Raw genomic sequence first — 22,943 nt, 5'->3', positions numbered from 1 at the left:
TTTTCTAATGGCACATAGTAATAATCTGAGACTGAGTCATAGTTTCAAGAACAACCGGTTGTCTGAAAAAATGGATTTCAGAAGTTTATTCATTAAATGACATGGCAAAACTATGGCTGGTGGTTATGCAGCAAAAGATTAATAAATGTGTTGGATAACAACATTTTGGCACTAGAGTTCTAAGTGAATAGTGATCTTTACCGAATCACATTTATATAAGCTTGCTTTCTTGCATAATTTGCCACTGCTAATGCTGACAATTTCTATCATATCTCCTCCCATACCAGTGTATCTGGAATTTAACAATTTATAAATGGGATAAACTGAATACATTTTAAAAATAATCTGAGCATGAACCATGTTCAGATGATTTCATTGATATTACCCTTCAAAGAATAATTCAGAGGTGGGTCACATGTTCAGATTTCCAGCTTTAGTGAATTAAAAGAATCACATAAAAAAGCAAGCAAGCACAATCGCTTGAAGGTTACTTTTATTGCATTTTTCTGAGTACTGATTTTTTATGAATGTTACTCAGTTTTAAAATGATACAGTGGTTCACACAGTTTGAAACTGTTGAAGTGGTTCACAGAATTAAAAGTAAATGGATTTTCAAGTGTTAAAAACAAAACCTGAAAATAATATGTAATGACAAGAATGTGTTTTCCAAGAAATTTCATCCAGGCATATTAAAAGAAAAGTATGATTCAGCATTTCTAGATATAATTTGTATACAGACCCTGCTTTTTTCTTTTTTTTTTTTTTATGTAGGATTTCTAGATGACTATTAGTGAAGACATCAACTAATGCTTGTACCATACTTTTTGACTTCCATACTTATCTGTATCAAACACTGATAAAAAAAAAAATTAAAGGGTTAGCCAATTTAGATCTTTAATTAAAGTCCCATTCCACCCCTACAAGGTGGGGATTTATTTTTTGTATGACCTGATTTCTTCCACTGACTTGGGGAAAATGCCTAAAAATAAAATAAGAAAAAAAATAATATAAATAAAACAGCTTAAATGTATGTCAAAAGTTTTTAAAGTAACGTCTAATCAGCTGTTACCAATCTGCTGTATACTCATTATTTCTCAATTTGCTAATATTTGTTGAATGATTTATAAAACAATAAATATCCTTCAGGACCATTTTAAAATAAATGGGATTATATAAAATTATCTCAGATTTCATACTTATTGAGAAATACTTTCTTTTCCCAATAGCATTCACAAACTAATGTTGTTACAGTTAAAAAAAAAATACTAAACAGAATACCAAAGTGACGTTCTAATCAGTATTATTTAAATGAATTTAAAGGAATATAGCAATAAGTCCATCCTATATGGATATTGAATTACCTTTATATAAGGTGATTTGGTAACTTAAAGAAAATATCTGCAAAATGACTAATGAAATATAATTTTAAATGGGTTGTTTATTGTGTGTGGTTTACTACCGTTAAGAATTAACTACAGTAACAACTGCCTTTGTTATCAGCATCACATTTGAAACCTCTTCCCATTCTTTGGTCGTATACTATTTACTTGGTCACATGTACCATTAGTGGAGCATGTGACCTAGAAATCAGCAGGGTTTTAAAATGTGATGCTGAAAACAAAGGTGTAAATAAGGGCAATAATCAGTTAACAAACGAATGGGCGATTCTCCACTGTGATGCACCGGAGAATCGCCCATCGGAGAACCAAATGGGCGATTCTCCAGTGCATCACAGTCTAAAAAAATGTGCGAAATGTGAAATGTTTGCAGACCTGTCAAGAATAGAACATGATCTAGCCAAGAAGGATGTTTTTGTGTGTGGTAGGCGCAGAGACTATGAAGAAATTAGGGACCAACTCAGTGTTCTGATGGGTGTCTATGAGAGTTTGAGGTGTTGGGTAGATGCCCTTGAAGAAATTAATATGAGGGGCTCATCAAGCTCTCAGCTGCACAACTCAATGCCAGAGCTCATTCCTGTGCATCAGGCAACACAGTGGCAATCTAGCGCTGGGCCCACAGGAAGTATTGTTTGTGACTCTATTGTCAGGGAGATGGGGAATATATTATGCAAAAAGGATAGGCAGAACAGGACCGAGGTATGTCTGCCAGGGGTGAAAGTTGATGACGTTTGTAGGGCAGATACCACCTTTTAAGAGAACAAAAGGTGATATTGTTGTACACATTGGCACTAATAACCTTAAGAGTAAGAGATCTGCAGATTTACTCAACAAGTAGAGGTCAATGCTGAAAAAAAGTCACAAGTTAGGATTAAATTTGAAAGTGTCTGCAATTCTGCAGACGCTTTCAAATTTAATCGATAGGAGGAAGTATATGATGAGAGCCTTGTCATCATATACTGTAGAAGGTAGTATATGATGAGAGCCAACACGATAGGAGACAGTATATGATGAGAGCCTTGTCAATCAATTCGGCCCTGGAAGGATTGTGCAAGGCTCACGGGGTAGAATTTTTTTCAGTGTGGTCTGTGCTTGCTAACAGGATAGACTGCGTCTACAAGGATGGGATACACTTAAATAGAAAGGGTGCAAGAATATTTGTTGATGCTATCGAGGCAGTATTAGGTGGGTCAGAAAACTGCTAGCTTGGGGGGGGGGTTCACAAAGTAAAAGGTTAACAGTAGCCACAGGCAGAGACAAAAGTGATTTTTTCACTGCTTTTATTGTAATGAGCAGCAGCCTAGAGAGCAAGTTTCTGGGGATTTCGAGAGCTGCTGGGGGTTATCATGGAACAAGCAAATACATTGGTTGTGTTAGGGTAACTAAGAGTAAGAACAGGTGCATGTATACTTGCATGTACACCAATGCTAGAAGTATAGTAAATAAATCTGATGAATTTAAAGTCCTGATCAAGGCATCAAAGGCAGATATTATTGGGATATCAGGGACATGGTGTCACACAGATATAAGCAGTGCAGAATTGGAATTTGGGGAGTACAATGTGAACAGAAAGGATAGACAGAGTAGGAAGGGAGGAGGGGTTATGTTGTTAGTTAAGAAACACATAAAATCTAAGGAAGTGCATCCAGTTGACATGGGTGGACAGTGAAATATCCACCCATGTCAACTGGATGAACTTCCTTAGATTTTATCCTTAGAAAATGAGAGTAGGAGTGTATTATAGGCCTAATGACTCTGATGAGTACAATGAATAGTTATACAGAGAAATAGAGTGGACCAGTAAATAGAATGTCTTCTAATGGGGGATTTTAACTTTCCAGATATTAACTGGAACTTGTAGGTTGGTCATTCACACGCTAGCAAGACTTTTGTGGATTTATTGGAGGATTGTTTTCTACAGCAACATGTTCAAGGGACAACCAGAGGGAGTAATACTCTTTTTAGCATTAGCATTAGCATTAGTAGAGGCATATGATGCAAGAAAGCAAGCTTATTCAGCATCAGCCAAAAAAAAAAAAAAAAAAAAAAAACAACCACTACTCCCATTTCACCCCTCAATTCGTTCGAAATACCTGTCCAGCTGAGCCTTAAATTTGTTTAGGCTATCAACTTCAACAACAAGCGATGGAAGTCTATTCCACAAACCAACTGCCCGCTGGCTAAAGGCGAATTTCCGCACATCTATCCGACATCCGTCCTTCCTCAATTTGAATTTATGCCCTCTCAGGTGATTATTCTGAGCAAGAGGAAGAATTCCATCGGCATTGAGCATGCTCAAGCCATTCAAAGCCTTGTACACCTCTATCAGATCACCTCGGTGATGCCTAGTCTCCAGGCTCTGTAATTTGCAAAACTTAAGCCTTTCTTCGTAAGAGCAACCCTTTGTTCCATTCACTAATCTTGTTGCCCTTCTCTGTACTCGTTCCAGCAGCTCTACATCCTTCTTGAAATGAGGCCTCCAGACCTGTATACAGTACTCAAGGTGTGGCCTGACCAATGCCTTATACAAGGGAATAATCACATCCCTGTCCCTGCTAGAAAAATTCCTGTATATCATTGACAAGACACCATGAGCTACTCTTGCAGCTCGTCTGCACTGCTCTTGATCTGATTATCAGCAGTGATTATTCATGCATAAAGAATTTTCAGATAAAGGAACCACTAGGTGACAATGATCACAGTGTACTGATGTGGGATTTACTTAAAGTACCATCAAGGGTATTTGTTTTCATAAAGTTGACTACAGTTTTCTCAGACAGATTTTAAATTCTATACAGTGGGATCAACTGATGATGCTACCAATGGAGAATTCTAAATGGGAAGCCTTCAGGGACTTAATCTTGAAGGCTACTAGGCTCTTCATACCAACTAAAAAATACTGTTCAAGGAACAGGTCTAAATGGATGTCAGATGAATTAATGAGGCTCATGGTAGAGAAGAAAAATGCATGGGATGCATATAAATTATCAGGCAACACAGAAGCCTACAGAAGATATAAGCTAGTCTGTATACAAATCACAAAGGGGTTAGGCAGGCAAAGGCAGATTATGAGAATTCTTTGGCAAAGGATGCAAAGAAAAACAGCAGAGTTCTTTACTTATGTAAACTCTAGAAGGAAAGAGACGAATCATATTGGACCACTTAATATAGATCGGTTGACTATTGATGATCATGCTCAGGTAGCTGATAAACTGAATGAATATTTTGCATCTACATTTACACAGGAGGAGTTATTCAAGGAGGGGAATGCCAGAAGTTTATCAAACTCCAACAGGAAGCTAAGTGATTTTGTAATAACTGAGAGCAAAGTGGAGAAGAAATTGTTGAAGTTAAACATAAAAAAGGCACCTGGGGCAGATGGAATTTATCCACTTATATTGAAGGCGGCGGCGGCAAGGGAAGTAAGCAAACCCTTAGCCATAATTATGGGAGCATCCTTAGAGCCAGGGGAGGTCCCCATGGATTGTAGATGCACAAATGTATCACTAATTCACAAAGGGGATGCAAATGGTGACACAAATAATTATAGACCTGTTAGTTTAACTTCTCTTCCGGGGAAAATAATGGAGTCACCGGTTAAAGAGGTGATACAGGATCACCTAGACAAGGCTACAGTAATAGTTCAGACACAGCATGGGTCTGTTAAAGCAAAGTCTTGTCTGACCAATTTGATTGGATACTACGATGTGATAACAAAGGAACTGGATGCAAAAATAATTTTGATATCATATACTTGGATTTCAGGAAAGCTTTTGAAACTGTTGCACACAAAAGACTGCTATACAAATTGGAGTCGTATGGCATTAAGAGCAAGTTGCTGCAATGGATAAAGGGATGGTTGAGTGGGAGATGGTAGAGAGTGGTAATAAATGGACACTGCTCTATATGGACTAATGTTATTAGTGGAGTCCCCCAGGGTTTGGTGCTGGGCCCATTGTTGTTTTGTGTATTTATGAATGATATTGATGAAGGCTTATCAATAGCAGGCTTAATATTCAAGTTTGCAGATGATACAAAGGTTGGCAGGGTTGTTAATAACAGTAAAGACAGTATGCTACTGCAACAGGATCTAGAAAAGTTAGGCAGATGGGCTGAGAGGTGGCAACTGAAGTTTATCATTGACAAATGCAAAGTAGGGCATATGGGTAGCAGTACTCAGGGAGGTGGACAATGAAACAGATCCTGGGTAATTGTGCAGTCAGATATGAAGTTCTTTGAGCAGTGCAGATGGGCTGCCAGAGCAGGTCATAGAGTTTTGTCAATGATATATAGGAATTTTGCTAGCAGAGACAAGGAGGTAATTATCCCTTTGTATAAGGGGCCACACCTTGAGTATTGCGTACAGGTCTGGAGGCCGCATTTTAAGAAGGACGTAAAGTTGCTAGAATGAGTACAAAGGGCAGCAAGATTGGTGAGAGGAACAAAGGGGTGCGCTTACAAAGAAAGGCTTATGTTTTGCAAGTTGCAGCATCTGGAGACTAGGTACCTGCAGGGTGATCTGATTGAGGTGTATGAGGCCTTGAATGGTTTGAGCAGGCTCAATGCTGACGGGATACTTCCGCTTGCTCAGATTAAAAACCTGAGGGGGCATAGATTTAAATTGAGGAAAGACATTTGTTGAACAGATGTGCAGAAGTTTGCCTTTACCAGCAGGTAGTTGATTGCTGGAATAAACTTCCATCTGTCGTTGTGGAAGTTGATAGCTGAAATAAATTTAAGACTGAACTAGACAAACATTTGGAGTGACCGGATGGGTGAAATGGAAAGTTTTTTTTTTGTTTTCTTGGCTGATGCTTTATAAGCTTGCTTTCTTGCATCATATGCCTCAATTAATGCTAATGCTAATACTAATACAAGATTTATGAGTTATTTTTTTATAAACTATCCTTTCTTTATTCACACAGATTTCATTATAAATCAAGACAGTCAGCAATCATACTCTCCTGGCTGCTGACTCTCCCTGCTGAGTGGACTGCAGCAGGGAGTCAGCATCTTTCAAGCTGGGCTGTTCATACTGTGGATTACATGGCTTTCCCTCAAAGGATTTTCTTCAGCGCATAATTGGATTATTCCTTATTGTAGAGCTTTAATTACCAGGTGATGTTCATTTCCTTTCATTCCCTTCCCTTTCCATAGCTGATCCTGTACTGTGGTCTCACAGGCTGCAATTTCTTTTACTCTGTCTCACAGGCTGCGATTTCTTTTACTCTATAGTATGTAACTGCTCACAATAATACTGACCAAACTGACCCACCTCCACAGGACAGGAATGGCACCAGACACTGGCACCAGTTTTCTGCTACTGTCTGGGATAAGTGGCGAATCACTCAACATGAAAAACATAACACATTACACTATGGTACATAGATACTAGTTCACCAACTAGTTTTATCTAGTATGATATCTAGACATTACACTCCAGTTTTGCCATGAAGGGCTGGAACCATATGTATTATAAATAAATAAATAAATAATAAAAATCTCCAAAATACTTAGTGCACCAACAGTGATTTCTCACTTAGAATTTTAATGTCCATTATAGGCTACATCTATTCCACCCTTCATATAAACAAAATTTACTAACTTCAACCTAGAAGGATTTGGTTTCCCTAGCAGCAAGACTGCATACTTACCTATCATAGAAACAATTATATTTCATATTTAAATAAGAACCAGTATCAATTAAAACCTCTTCACCACTGAATATTATTAGTTACAGAGTACAGTGTTTATTCATAGGTTTGCAGGTTTATTCATTCATACTGTTCTAATTATATTCTTATATAACATTAAAAGTAGCCTTGTTTAATTCTTTAAAAACTTCTTTAAAACTTTTTTTTAAATATTGGAAAAATTATGGAAAATCAAGTCCTATTTACTTTTTGCTGAATTAAACTGATGAAAAAATCTTGGTTCAATTTTTATCACTGAATTTTCAAATCTTTGCAAAACATATCACCCATTGGTAAAATTTATAACTATAATTTTGTATAAATTTTTTTAAAATTAATAATTATTTAAATTTATATTTTGTTAACACTTTACTGTTTTATTATTTTATATTGTAAATCAATCATTATACTGTTCTATGAATGTACACACCCCATCATGTAATGACAGAAAAAATTAGTATGTAAATCCATCATACCATAGGCTATATGGCAATCTAAGACACAGGCATTAACAGCTTCCCAATAGACGAAGATGAGAGGTTCAGTGATTTGTTGTTGTTGTTGTTATTTGGTTTTTAGGAGCATTAGCAACTAAGGCCATATTGCTCCGGGATATGCGGTGGTCATTTCCTGACCTTTCCGCATCCTCCGTATTTGGTGGTGACGGGCTCGAACCCCGGTCTAATCAAGAAACATGTGCTACGCACTGCTGCTCCTTCCCACCTGGCTACGGAGGCGCCGGTTCAGTGATAAACGTAACATTAAAATAATACTGTCCTATGCCATGTACACCATAAATTTTTGCACCCATTGAAGCAAATAATACAGGGTTAGTGCAAGTACTGTTTTCTTTGAAATTTTTATAATGCAAAGGTCTTGGATTTAACATTAGTTCAGAAAAAAAGCCTTAAAATTACTGTCTGAAAAGGAAAAAAAAAATTCATTAACAAAACTATAGAAATATGCTGATAAATATCAACATATAAACAATCAAATACTAACACAGCTCAATATATTGCAAGTGTCAGGTGACAACATTAATACCCACATTATAAGCAAAGCATATTATAGGGCGCCTCCATAGCCAAGTAGGCAGGAGCAGCAGTGCATAGCACACACTTCTTGATTAGACCAGGGTTCGAGCCCATGCCCACCAAATACGGAGGATGTGGAAAGGTCAGGGAATGAACCACCGCATATCCCCGGAGCAATATGGCCTTAGTTGCTAATGCTCCTAAAACCCAAATAACTAACTAACTAATAACTAACTAGCATATTATAGTAAAAAAAAAATTACTATTTATTTTCCAGTTGTTCAACACAAATACTCTTTACTTAGTAAATAAATACTTAAATAAATGCTGTTATGGACTTACATTTTACACATTCGTTCTGTACTTTAGTGTGCCAGAAATCATGACAGCATGTTTTTAGTACGTAATTCTTAATAGTAGTCATATGCAATAAATGAAGGTGTTCCCTATCACTTTGATGTTCTAACCATGCTATCACCTCATTAATATTTTCAAGCACTTTGTTCATTTCTGGTGCTTTTTCCTTACATGAGTGATCCACATTATCTTTTGAGTCACTCCCTATGTCACTGGCCTTCTGTTTGTCGATTATCTTCCCATTGTTCACAGAGGCTGCAATTTCTTGTTCAGGTAATGCTCAACTGGACATTAAAATTCTAAGTGAGAAATCACTGTTGGTGCACTAAGTATTTTGGAGATTTCTGTACCCATATCAATCCAAGTAGCAGGTTATTTGCTCCAAAACTGCCAAAGAGTACGTTATAAGCATGGCTTCTTGTTCTGAAAATGCTGCTAATTCAACATTATTATTAGTGATCTCATTTTTTCCAATACATTTTTTCCAACAGTTTTCAATTGCTGTTGAGCTTACTTTCTCCTCTGCTAATCCAATATTGTATGCAATGTCTTTCAGTATTAATGTTTTCAGAAATTCTTGAACTTGAATTTCTGAGTTCACAACACCAGCAAGTAGCTCACCACGATAGGGGCATGGAAGGCTCAAATAATGCCCTGATCCATGGGATGAATTAGTGCAGTGGAGTTTCTTAGCAGAAACACATCTTTTAATTTTAGGAAATCAGCCAGAGGATGATTTTGGGATTGATCCAACAGTAACATAACCTTTTCTTCAAGTTTTTTATAAAAAAACCAGTGGAATCTCACTAATGGTACAAACTCCAATATTCATAAATTGGAGTTTAATAATATAATAATATAATTTTTTTAATTTATTAATTTAAAAAATTATAAAATTTATTTATATAAATAATATACTAATATATATTTTTTAAATTTATTAATAAAATTTTATTAATATAAACAATATTTGTTATTTATTGTTATTTGGTTTTTAGAAGCATTAGCGACTAAGGCCATATTGCTCCGGGAATATGCAGTGGCCATTCCCTTGACCTTTTCGCATCTTCCGCATTTGGTGGTGATGGGCTCGAACCCCGGTCTGATCAAGAAGCGTGTGCTACGCACTGCTGCTCCTTCCCACCTGGCTACGGAGGCGCCATAAATAATATAATGATATAAATTTTTTTTATAAAATGTATTAATATAATAATATAAATTTTTATAGATTACAGGTAGAGATTTCATGAATACACGCTTAAAACACCACGGACTTCAACTTTTAACTCGATGCACAATGGCTTCAGATTGTGATTTCCAATCTTGTTTGCATACAGTAACAGGAATTAGTTTTCATGCCCACTTTGTTGGGTGCCTTTTAATAACCAGTGACTTTTTGGGGAGAAGTTTACAGTACAATACTATTTCTTTACAGTTGTACAACTGTTCATCTGTGAATTCACCATCTTGAATCACATTATACAGAAATTCAGGAAACACTTCTACTGCTGTAATGTCACCAAATGCAGATTCTCCTATAAGACTAAGCTAGGATATCCCATGACAAGCCTTCCATCTCCCACCCTTAATATTAGTATTAATATTAGCAGTGGCTACATGGTGCAAGGAAGCCTATGGCTTTTTTATAGCCAAAAAAAAAAATAATAATAATAATAATAAGAAGAAAATAAAAGGAAATATTAATAAAAATAATAATAATTAATAAGAGAAAAGGAAACAGACAACCTATGCATTTCCCTCCTCCCATAGGTAATCCAGCTGACCTTTGAGTTTCCCCAAACTGTCAGCTTCTACCACCCATGTAGGTAGGACTCCTCAGAGACTAATTATTGTAGACACCCAGTTTTCCCCTTTAACTAAAGATGCAATAAAAGAATATATCAGTGGGATACTAATTACAAACAGCTGCCTCTCCTCTGGAGAGGAGTATGGCTATCATTCATCAAGTGTATTATATTAGTTACAAAGTAAATTTTTGTAAACAACAGCACATGACATCCTTTCTTCGAATAGAAGTTACACTTAGGATAGAAAATAATCTCATCATCATCATCATCAGCCATTTTCAATCCACTGCAGGATGAAGGCCTCTCCAGCAACTTTCCAGTTCCTTCTGTTTTGAGCACTGGACATCCATTTACTACCCACAAACTCATGAATTTCATCTATCCATCTCCGCCTTTGTCTTCCAGGTTTTCTTCTAGCTCTGCTTGGATACCATTCTGTTATTTTCTTAGTCCATCTGTCATCATGTCTTCGAGCTATGTGTCCTGCCCAAGACCATTTTAGTTCTTTAGTTTTGATAAGAATGTCCTTTACTTGAGTTTGTTGCCTAATCCATGTGTTTCTCTTCTTATCTAACAGTCTGATTCCCAATATGATTTGTTCCATTCTTCGCTGTGTAGTTCTCAGCTTCTCTTCCATTCTTTTGGTGAGTGCCCAAGTTTCACTTCCAAAAGTCATGGTGGGGAGTATACATTGGTTCATTATTTTACGTTTCAGACAAACTGGGATATTGCTCTTCAGTATGTGACTATATTTCCTGAATGCTATCCATCCAAAATTTATTCTTCTCTTGACTTCCAGCCATTTATCATTATTACAGCTAATAACTTGTCCCAGATAAGTATATGACTCCACCTTTTCAATTACTGCTCCTTCAATCATTATTTCCCTTTCTGTGGCATACTTGTTCATCATTACTTTTGTTTTAGCCATATTCATCTTTAGTCCAAAATCCTTACTAGCTGTGCATAACTGATTAAGATTTTCCTATAATTCTTTGGGATCGTGGCTTATGACCACAATGTCATCTGCAAATCGTAAATGGTTTAGGTACTCTCCGTTCACATTGACTCCTTTCTGCGACCAGTCTAATCTTCTGAAAGCTTCCTCAAGGGCAGCAGTAAACAGCTTCGGAGATATTGTCTCCTTGTCGAACTCCTTTCTCAATTTTAAATTTCCTACTGTCTTTGTCTAGTCTAATAAATGAGGTAGCACTCTTGTATATTTTCTTCAAAATCATAATATATGGGGTATCAATGCCTTGTCTTTCCAGTGCCCGAAACATTGCCTTATGCTGTATGGAGTCAAATGCCTTTTCATAATCCACAAATGCCAGGCATAATGGTGTGTTATATTCATTTGCTTTCTCCATTAGCTGTGATATTACATGAAGGTGATCCATAGTTGAGAATCCTGTCCTAAAGCCAGCTTGCTCTTTCGGTTGATTCTCATCAAGTATTCTTTCTAATCTGTTAGTAATAACCCTTGTAAACAACTTGTAGATGTGGGATAACAAGCTAATTGGTCTATAATTTCCAATTTCTGATTTATCTCCTTTCTTATGCAGCAAAATTATGATTGCATTATTCCACTGCTTAGGCGTCACACCTTTTCTAATGCACTTTGTGAAGAGCCTTGCCAGTTTTTGTGTTATGTCTCTTCCTCCAAATTTTAACAACTCTACAGTAACTTCATCTTCCCCCGGGGCTTTCTGATTCTTCATTTTCTTCAATGCATGTTCTACCTCATCAGGAAGAATATTGGGTATGTCGTATGTGTTGCTACTTTGCAATCCATCTTCCCCACTGCTGGCATCATTCCCCTGCTCCTTGTATAATTCTCTATAGTAGTCTTCTGCTATTTGAATTATGCCTTCTCTGCCGTTTATAAGTACACCATCGCTATTCTTCAGTTTCAGTATCATTTGTCTTTCTGTATTACTGCTCATGGCTGCTGATTTAAATCCTTTGTTTTCCATTAATGCTTGTTCTACTTTTCTTGTGTTAAATCTTCTTATGTCCTCTCTGAGTCTCTTTCTAATGGCTTTGCATAACTCAGTATACTCAATTTTCTCCCTGTCAGTGTTTTTCTTGCTTTTCATTTGTCGTCTTCGGTTCATCATGACAAGTGTTTCTTGACTAATTTTTTCTTCTTTGGATTTCTTTTTCCCTATAGGTTTCTTGGGCTTTATCACTTTCAAAAAGTTGTAATATTCCTCGTCGATATCTTGGTCCTCAGCAGTCTGCAGAAGCTCAAACTTGTTCTTAAGTTCCAGTACATACTGCTTTTTCTCCTCTTCTGTTATCTCAAAGACCTTTGTATTATTTACTCGAGTCAGTTTTTTCCTTTCCTTTCCTACATCTATATCAAGTGTACATCTTACCATTCTGTGATCACTTCCAACATTTACCTTATTCAGGACGGTAACATCATTCACAATATATCTTCTGTTAGTGAGGATGAAGTCGATTTCATTAGTAGTTAATCCATTTGGACTCTTCCATGTCCACTTTCTGTTCACCCTTTTCTTGAAAAAAGTGTTCATTACTGACAGTCCTTGAGATTCTGCAAATTCCACAAGTCTTTCACCTCTTTCATTTCTTTCACCAATTCCAAAATTTCCTATAGTTCCCCTTTCTGGGCTGTTTTGTCTTTTTCCAACCTTAGCATTGAAGTCTCCCATAATAATAGTGTAGTGGGTTTTCTGCTCATCTAGAAGACTCTCAATTTCGGTGTAGAAAATAATCTACTAAGGGTTAAACTAGACAAAAATATACATGAACTGACAAGTGATTTATGGAGAAATCATATGATTTCACTTCAGCACTGTGATAAGCTGGACAGTTTGATTTTGATTTAGTTTTCTCAAAACATAGTAAATTCTAGGGCATCAGAAATAAATACATGGCAAAATTAGTATATCAATAGGACTGGAGGTAGTGGCCACCAAAATTATACGGTTGAAGTTATTGATTATTGAAAGAGTTAAGAGTGGCGAAACAAAATGTAGCATATTTTGCAAGTGTGGAATTCCTGGAGGAATGATCTGCTGTTGGATGAAAGAGGAAGAAAAATTGCATTCATTCATAGATTTCATAGAAGATGAAGTAGGCCTCCAAAGAAAGAAAACTAGACTTTGTGAAAACAGTGATGTGTGCCAATGCTTAAATAAGTAGTTTGTACAGAAGTGTAGTGAAGAAGTACTGATAAAGGAGGTAATTTTGAAAGTATATAGGCATTTAAATTTCATAAGCTACGTGGTGGAAATGATGATGACACATTTAAAGCTTCTGAAGGTGTTTAAGGCTCTGAGAGGCATAAGCAAAGTGAATGAGGATGAAATTTTCATGGTTATAAATGATTCTAGAACAAGGGGCCATGATTTCAAGTTACGGAGGGAGATGTTTAGACTGGACTGCAGGAAGTTTTATTTTAGCCAGTGAGTTATAAATTACTGGAATAAGTTGTTGTTTACATAAATTACTCTGCAACTGAATATATCAAAGCAAATATACTGCCAATTTTTAGCCAATTTCCTCTCTTGGAAATATAGTAGTAGGATATACAGTAAATACAAGTATATACAGTATTCACTTTTTCCACTTTCCAATATGAAATTGCTAGTTCTTTGAACACACCATTTTTTTCATAATTCATTTTGGGAGACATACCTGTGGTTTTGGATATACCTGTGGTATATTCAAAACCACAGTATGAAGAAGTATGAAGATTCTTTTTAATAATATAAAAAGCACCATGTACATTATCTTCATGATAAAACTTACGGTGAAACCACTGTATCGAGTAATGCTACATAAGCAAGTGCTTCACATATCGCAAGGCACTCTTCGAACACCGAATACTATGATGCCATAACATGATTGAACTGTAGCAAACTAACACTAAAGATGAGCAAGGCCCTACTGTTGCAATAAGTTGGCACAGTCCATGATACAAATATTTAGGCTTATATGGTAATAAATTTTATAGATTATTTTCTTGCATATTGTTATCAGATTTTTAACCTGCTACAAGCAAAAATAAAATAAAATAGCTTATGTCCTTCACAGAGAAATAATATTTCAGAGAGGCCCATCTTATCTCCTTCATGCTGTGGTGATGCTGCAATTGATATTCATTCCATAAGCTTTTGAACTGTCTGGTTATAAATAACTGAAGTTTTTCTCTTGTTTATTATTAATTAATTTTAGATACCAGTATTTTTGTAAATTTATAAGAAATTGTATTGAATTGTAAAATTCAACAGGCTATGAAAAGAGTGGCATCCTAGAAAGGTTGGGAATCACTGAAATAGACAGGGCCAATGGTACAGTTTGAAATGCCTATATTTATTTAAATATTTAACTTGCAGTAATTAATTTAGAATTTAAAAAAACGTAAAACATAGAGTTTATTACGATGGTGCTTGTCAGTGAAAAATCTGTTAGCAGTTTTCAACATAATGGCATATAAGATTTTTTTTTTCTTTTTCCCTTCCAATCTGCTGGTTTCTGATTGGTAGAGGAGTATTCACAAGTTGGGCAGTGTATATATTGGAAGTTACTGTTGGATTTGGTTTGATGGTAGGGAGGGAGGTCAATTTAACTGTCTATTCATTATGTGGTGACTAATTAACTAAGTCTCAATGCTTCTTGCAATATAAAATTCCATTGTGAAAAATACACAGAAGTCTCACTGGAAATGAAGTTCTGCACTCAGATAGCCTTGGTTGCGAGTTGTTATAAAGATTAGGGTGAAAAAAACAAAGACAATAAATCATATGATGGTCTATGCAGACTCAGTCAGAAAGGAAAAAAAAATAAATAAATAAAAAAAAAAAAAAAAAAAGAGATTTTCTTGTGTATTTCTTAACAGAATCTTATATATTATCTAGTATCTCCCCCCCCCATGGCACAGTTTTTATCATCACTGATCTTGATATTAGAATATTAATATTCTTACCTCAATTGCGAGTGCATGAACAGGACCTTTTAATTCATCTGTTAAAACATCATTAACCATTTGGTGTATCTATAATAAATTACATTAGTTTAGAGGTAGTATATGAGTATAAATAATTATTAATTACAAAGAATAAATAGTGAACCAGTGAATAAAAAATAACACCAACTTTACAGTGAATAAAAAAAAAAAAAAAAACAGTTTAATAAATATGAAATTAGTTTTCAATACTCATACCTTATAGAGAACATGAATAATACAGAGTTTAAGTTTCTAGTGATTTTTTAACATAAAATGCAATTTCAGCATTATGATTTCAATGGAAATCATTCACTAATTTATTTCATTCATTCATTTCTTTCATTTCATTCTTTTTCAGCTACACTTCTGTCATTAGTAAAAATTTTTAATTTAATAAATTATGTAAATAGCACTGTTCTGCATAGATTTTGATATTTCCAGAAATTATGGTGATTCTGGGTGTACTTTTAGTGCTAATTCTAAAATTCCAAACTGTTTTTATCTATCATGCATAACTTTTTTTTAAAGTGATAGATATAGATACATCCAGACATGTTTGGACGTGCCAAGGCCAGCAAGTCAGGTAGTTATATAAACCTGCTAAGTGTTTCTTCCAAAATCAGTTGTTTTATGGTGCAGTTGTTCTAACTAGTATTTACTTCTAACATGATTTTCATATTCTGTCTTTGCTGCTAGCAACTCAACAGTTGTGTGAACAACCCAGTCTATTTTGTTGTTGTTGTTGTTTTTTTTTTTTTTTTAGGAGCATTAGCAACTAAGGCCATATTGCTCCGGGGATATGCGGTGGTCATGCCCTGACCTTTCCACATCCTCCGTATTTGGTGGTCACGGGCTCGAACCCCGGTCTAATCAAGAAGCGTGTGCTATGCACTGCTGCTTCTGCCCACCTGGCTATGGAGGTGCCGTCTATTTTGTTACATTTGGGGATAACTGCATTATGGTGAAACAGAGGCAGAAAATATCATAATATGTGAAAAATCTATAAGCTGCATATAGATTTTTCACCAAATTTTTTGGCTGATAGCGTCAGCAATGTAGGAATGTGCAGAAGAATGGGGTGGTCTGTGATGCTGGTGAAGGCTCAAAGTCAGGAACAGCTGATATAGTAGTAAACACACGGTAATCTGTTTTGTGTGGAGAAGTCATCTTCTCCCCAAAATAATTGTGGAGAGAAGATGTGCAACTGCCAGTATCTCAATAACAGCCAACATGGTTAAGCATTCCCATTCTATAGGGGCATGAGTCTACTGTGACTGGCTCAACAGCAATTAAACAACCATCCTAAGCCATCATGTGGGACAGCCGCATGTGGTTGATGTCCATGGTGAGCATAGTGTGTGTCGTCTCATAACACAGCAGTGACACAGTATGGTGGCCCAGCTAACCACCCAGCACAATTTAAATATAGCAAGACCACTGTCCACATGAACTATGTGCTGGATGTCAGCTTGTATAGGCTATGGCAATTGGAAGCCATCATCGGTACCCATGCTCACTGCTAGATAAAAGAAACTGAGCCTTGCATGGGCACGTTAGCACCAACACTGGACCATCAAAGTATAGAAATTTGTATCCTAGTCTGGTTAATCCTGTTTCCAACTCCATCATGCTGATGGACATATCTGCATTGGGAGAATATAACACAAGGCCATGACATCTGGATGCATTGATGATCAGCAGGTTGGAGGCAGTGGTGTTATTGGTTTGGGAAATTTTTATGGCATGCCTGGGTTCTTCAATCACTGGCTTGATGGGAGGACCTACCTTTCTATCATCAGCAGGCTGCAGGTGGTGGTGGTGGTGGTGGTGGTGGTGGTGTTATGTGCATGGGCTGTAATACAAGCAATGGATATGTATTGCTAATGCAAAGCCAACTTGGTGTGTAGGTGTGCTGTTTTTGTTCTTAGTTACCCTAACACAGCCCATGTATCTTCTCGTCCCATGAAGACACCTTGCCTTGTAATCCACTGCACCTTGTTTTCCAGGATGCTGCACACCTCAATACAAGGAGTGCAAGAATCAATTTCACTTCTGATTGTATCTGCTGTTTAATTATTAGTCTGTGTATTCCCTTCTCCCAACAAACTAGCAGTTTTCCCAACCAACCTAACACTATCCTGATAGCATCAGCATCCCACTGGGCCCCTCTATTTAAGTATATCTCATCCCTGGTAAAAACAGTAACTTTTTTTAACAAGCACAGAACATGCAGAGAAAAATTTTACCCCTTGATTGCACCTATTGTGAGTAACTTGTATGTTTTGAAGCTATTTGTAACAGGACATGATATAGCCAAAAAGTGTGGTTTTTTGTGTGTTTTTATTGCAAAGTATGTGAGGTTTTTTTTTTTTTTTTTCAGCTAAAGCACAAATTCAGAAGTCTGATAGGCAATGGCAGCTTGAAGAACAGGGTTGATGCACTCAAAGAAATTAGAATAAGTTCCAGCATTGAGCTGGATGCTGGAACTTATTCTAATTTCTTTGAGTGCATCAACCCTATTCTTCAAGCTGCCATATTTGCCTATCAGACTTCTGAATTTGTGCTTTAGCTGAAAAAAAAAAAAAAAAAAACCTCACATACTTGGCAATAAAAACACACAAAAAAACCACACTTTTTGGCTATATCATGTCCAGTTACAAACAGCTTCAAAACATACAAGTTATTCACAATATAAAACCTTGATTTGTAGGACAACTGCCAAAGGCAGTTGTTCCCCCACCCAAAGCCAGAGCATTCCCCCTACTCTGAGCTCTTTGCTTTGCTGCTCTAGTCTCAGGCATAATTTAACTTAAATTTAAAGTAATAATATCATAGTACACTAGGAGATTCAAAAGTACAATAACAACACTACATTATACTACACTACACTATTCCCAGGTGCAACAACAGCACATAACTACACTATAAAATTACATTAGGTACTTTGCAACAAAACTCGTACGTTTATAAAAATGAAATCATGATCAGTCTGAAATGTGCATTTAAGGATCCAAAAGTTTTAATATGTCACAGTATTGGCTTTCTTAGTGAAAGGTGTGTTCATTGCCAAGCCTTACATTTTAAGTGTGAAAAAGTTGGGGATCAATTTTCAACATGTTTTCAAAACAGTAAAGTTTCATTGCCAGCAAGTGAAATGCTTGCTTACATAAGTCCTTTATATACAGATGACAATGAATTGTCTAAAAATTTTTATGAAAATATCAGGCAATGCAATAATGCTTTCTCTTTTGTTTCTTTCAGAGCAAATGTGAAACTGCCATCTGGTTGTGGGACTTACACATTTCAGATTTTTGGAGATATCCATCTTTCTATCAGTTCCTTATTTTCAGGGCAACATGAAACTTGGCTTACAGCTAGTTATCTATATATTAATACGGAGGCCGTTTTCTTGAGGCTATTGTGAACAATAGGCCGAAACAGATTGGGCTAAGTGCTGTCAAATTGAAGATATTTCTTCCTAGGTGTGCCGGAAAATATAAAAATTCCGAATAGTTTTATTTTATGAAATGGGCCAGTTTTGTCTACTAGGCTGCCTACCTTAGCCCTGCTACGCCGCCGGGCTACTCTGACTGGTCGTGTTGAATGTACCTTGCGGCAAAGAAGAAACACACATTTTCATGCTCCTGCAAATGTATCCAGGATCGGTCTGAAATGTGCATTTAAGGATCCAAAATATTTAATGTCACAGTATCGGCTTAATTAGTGAAAGGTATGTTCATTGTCAAGCCTTACATTTTAAGTGTGAAAAAGGTAGGGGATCGTTTTATTTTACTGCGGAATATGGCAATTTCCAAAGGATTGATCAATGGTATGTGACTTATAGTCAAAGTTATGCATCAGAATTGTTTGGACCTAGAAATAATAACAGGAGATGCTAAAGTAACTGCGTGTAGATTTGACTCCATCTGATTCGACTTTGCCATTCTCATTTAAGAGACGGCAGTTTTCTGTTTGGCTGGCTTTTGCAATGACTATAAATAAAAGTCAAGGGCAAACATTTGATAGAGTCGGAATTTCGCTTACTAACCCTGTATTTAGTCATGGCCAATTGTACGTAGCAATTTTTTGGGTCAGATCATTCCAGCACGTTAAGATAAGGTTACCAGAAGGGCAAAAGAATATAAAAAAATGTTGTTTTCAAAGAAGTATTATACTTCTTATATTGGAAAAATGGTGAAATTAAAGAAAATTTATAAGTTTCCTCAGATACAAGAAATGAGAAAGAATTCCACATATACTGGCTTACCTGCTCATGACAAAACACGGACTACATTTCTTTAGGACAGCTAGAGAAAAACTCTGCTAACAATTGCGAAATTTTTGCAACGTGTACAGCTAGAATATTTATAATTTAAAATAAACAAATTATAAATATAATTAAATATTTATATAAAGAAACATTTTCTTTATATAAATATTTAACATTTAATTACAAAATCATTTGAAAGCAAAATATTTTAAAAATTAAAACTTACTTTCAACAGAGATTTATCCGTAAACTTTTCGGACACTACAGTAACACGAAAATGTGTTTCAGACCCTGTTTAAAAATATGTTTAAACATGTACTTGAAATAAACAGAAGTACAGATAAATATGTATAAGATGTACATGAGTACATTTTATACATATTTATCATATAAAAGAGAAAAAAATTCTATTTTGTAAGACTGTACAGATTTAGCATACCATTTGAGGATCTTTATCACTGCATTCACAAGACAAATATAATCCATTACAAAAATTATTGACAACCTATAAACTATAGGACTGGCATATCAACATTCCTCTGTAACGATGAATGTTACCGAATCAAGCCACTCTATAGCCTTGAATAAAATGCTCATTATCTGAATTACCATGACACCAATATGGCCGCTGTTATGTGTGGACAAGTTATTTTGTGCTCCTGATTTTCAGTTCTAAAATATGTATTTTTTCCAGTCTACAGCTAGAGTTTTCTGCACACAGCAAGTTATCAACATGTGGAACATTGTGGTGAGCATAGTTTTGTGAAATTCCTGGGGTATTTGCCAGATTTCAGTGTTTTTCTCTGATTCCTTTGTTTGTGAGACTGTATAGTCACCATGAGGCTCACAATGACGACATAGTGAAGTGCACTGATATAACTTGGCTGTCGCGCTAAGTCTGGATCTTGACTGGGGTGCTTCTGAACTGTGAGTAACCTTGGACCAAGTCAGAGTCCCATTTTTCACTGATCTAAGTGCAAAACTGCCAAGTAATGACGATGTTTGTGTTTCTCCCCCCCTCTCCACCATAAACTTTCCGTGGTATTATGCAAACTTTTCCCCAGTGTACAATACAACATATTAGACATCACCATCGTTTTTTTGCTATGCCCAGAAACATCAGAGGGAATTAGTCCCACTCCTCTAGGTGAATTTTAACTGTTGGCTGTTTCCCCCCCAACTGAACACTGTGGAGGTCAGCCCAAATTTTTGCTGATGGACTGCTCAGCCCCTATTTCACTTAGAAATACCCGACAGGTGTCAATCTCCACCAACCTACTGGCTCTATAACGGGGAACCCACGAAACCTCGCTAAACCGGACAGTCTCGAAAATCCAGATTTTACTCAACACGAAGGGAAAGCCAGAAAACACCCAGGATTTTACATACCTGAATCCCAATGATGACCCCATCATCATAGAAAACCAACATGGAGCAGCAGACCCCTGCACTAGAGCCCCGCAGTCTGGCAAGAGGAAAATAGAAAGCCAACAGTGCCCAAGGCAGAGTGGGAGATGCGCTCACAAACTGAACCAAAAAAAATCCATGATAACCAGCCAAGCCTGAGAGATGCCAGTGATGATAAACAACTAGAACCCCCTCTGGACCACTCCTTGCTGGAGGGAACTGTTCCCAAGAAGGCGATGTTCCTCAAGGCTGCCCTTGAAACCCTGTTCAAGGAACAGACCAACAGTGTAACTACAGCTCTCAGAGGGCAAATTGTCTACCTCTGGAACAATCTAGACACACTCTTAACCAAAACGTACATTGAGAGTGAAAGAGCAACAAGCAACAGCCAAGCTCCACGCATATATTGAATGTGGGGCGAAACAAATGCAACAGCGTGTGCCCACATATGCAGAAACATTGAGGAATTTCTCCAATGTACCTGACAATATACAAATCAAAAAACAACCTGCCAAAAGAAAAACTCTTCTGCCAACTCCCGATACTGTTGTGCTGAGACCACTCACCCCTGATGACAGCACCTCCAGTGAAAGTATAAAAACCCACTATACAAGAACTACATGATGATCTCTGAAATCGGCAAGAATAAAAACAATCAGAAAAACGAGGAGTCCGGGAATCATCATAGAGATGGAAACACCATCAAAGAAGCCAGCCAGATTATGACTAACCCCAAAATAACAACTATAGGATTGAAGGCGGAAGCACTGAAGAAAAAAAGGACCCTTCATCAAAATCCATGACCTGAACAGCAACATTGTGCCAGAAGAACTGACCCCTGAGATATACTTCAGAAACCTGCAAACGTCCCTCCCAAATACCAACACGAAAGAACTGGTCACACTGAGATATGCGATTAAACACATGACAGGAAACTCCAACAACTGGGCCGTGGAACTTAGCCTGTGGCATGGCAAGTCCTTGCCAAGCAAACAAGGATCTTTGTAAACTGGAGCAGCCACAGAGTTCACAAACACAGTGTGGTCTTCAAATATTATAGGTGCTGCAAGTTTGGCCACACCACCCATACTTGCAGCCAAACAATCCAGACATGTGGCCACTGTACTGAAAAAGGCCATGACTACAAGAACTGCCCTAAGAAAGATGAACAACCAATATGTGCCAACTGCAAAGGCCAAAAACTCGACGCAGTGCACTTATGTCCCATCAAATGTCCCATCTACATCAGATAACAAATGTCCCATCTACATAAAAATCAAGAGTGAACCAATCCAGAATCGACTATGGCAGCACACCCAAAGCAATACAACACCGCGATTGTCAAATTCTTCCAACACAACACATAAAGGGCAAGGGCCGTAACAGACCAAATCAGGCTCAAAGTTGACAAAGTAAATTCTGACATCATCATCATCCTACAGGAACCATATACCCACTCCAAACTGGTCACAGAATATCCCCTAAAATACAAAATAATACAGACAGAGGAAACAACTCTATATGCTGCATTTCTCATAAGAAACCCGGATATAACATCATCAAAGTCTCCCATCTATGCACAGCTTGGGCAGTCTGCACCCACGTTATAACTGCAATCGGCGCCTTCTACATAATATCTCTGTACTGCAGGCCTGGAGAAGACATTACTACAGCCGCCAGATACCTGGACCATGCCACCAACATGCTCCATGGAGAAAAAATTATCATCGGAGCTGATGTTAATTGCAGATCCCCGGCCTGGTACAGCCACACACCTGACAGGCAGAGCACCAGTAATGGACAGCAATTGGAGGAGTTCGTTGCGACGAGCATTTCCATTGCTGTACTAAACAGGCCAACATTTTGTAATCTGAGATGGGAAGCGACCATCAATGTCTCCCTCGTCACTAGAAATATAGCAGATAATTTCTCCCTTATTTTTCCAAAACAGAAGTTAATCTAATGGGTCTGTAATTACTTTGTCACCCTTTGATCA

The 22,943-nt window shown here is 37.0% G+C and overlaps 1 protein-coding gene across 1 annotated transcript in view; it reads right to left on the bottom strand.

Annotated features, from left to right (window-relative positions):
• Positions 1 to 877: 877 nt before the first annotated feature.
• The window catches only part of LOC150089767 (uncharacterized), a 118,031-nt gene continuing 95,965 nt past the window's right edge, over positions 878 to 22,943 (bottom strand). Inside the window, exons 5-7 of the mRNA XM_090368796.1 lie at positions 19,767 to 19,831; positions 15,250 to 15,318; positions 878 to 979 (exon numbers count right to left, since the gene is read on the bottom strand). Of these exons, the coding sequence (XP_090224922.1) occupies positions 899 to 979; positions 15,250 to 15,318; positions 19,767 to 19,831 (215 nt within the window). The 3' untranslated portion in view covers positions 878 to 898. The remainder of the gene's footprint in view (positions 980 to 15,249; positions 15,319 to 19,766; positions 19,832 to 22,943) is intronic.

Source organism: Mastigoproctus giganteus, chromosome 2 (genome assembly GCF_048544385.1).
Source record: "Mastigoproctus giganteus isolate SK-2022 chromosome 2, ASM4854438v1, whole genome shotgun sequence".
In the NCBI taxonomy this organism is placed as follows: domain Eukaryota; kingdom Metazoa; phylum Arthropoda; class Arachnida; order Uropygi; family Thelyphonidae; genus Mastigoproctus; species Mastigoproctus giganteus.
Note: the sequence above shows the minus strand (reverse complement) of the source record. Positions and strands in the feature narration are given on the sequence as shown.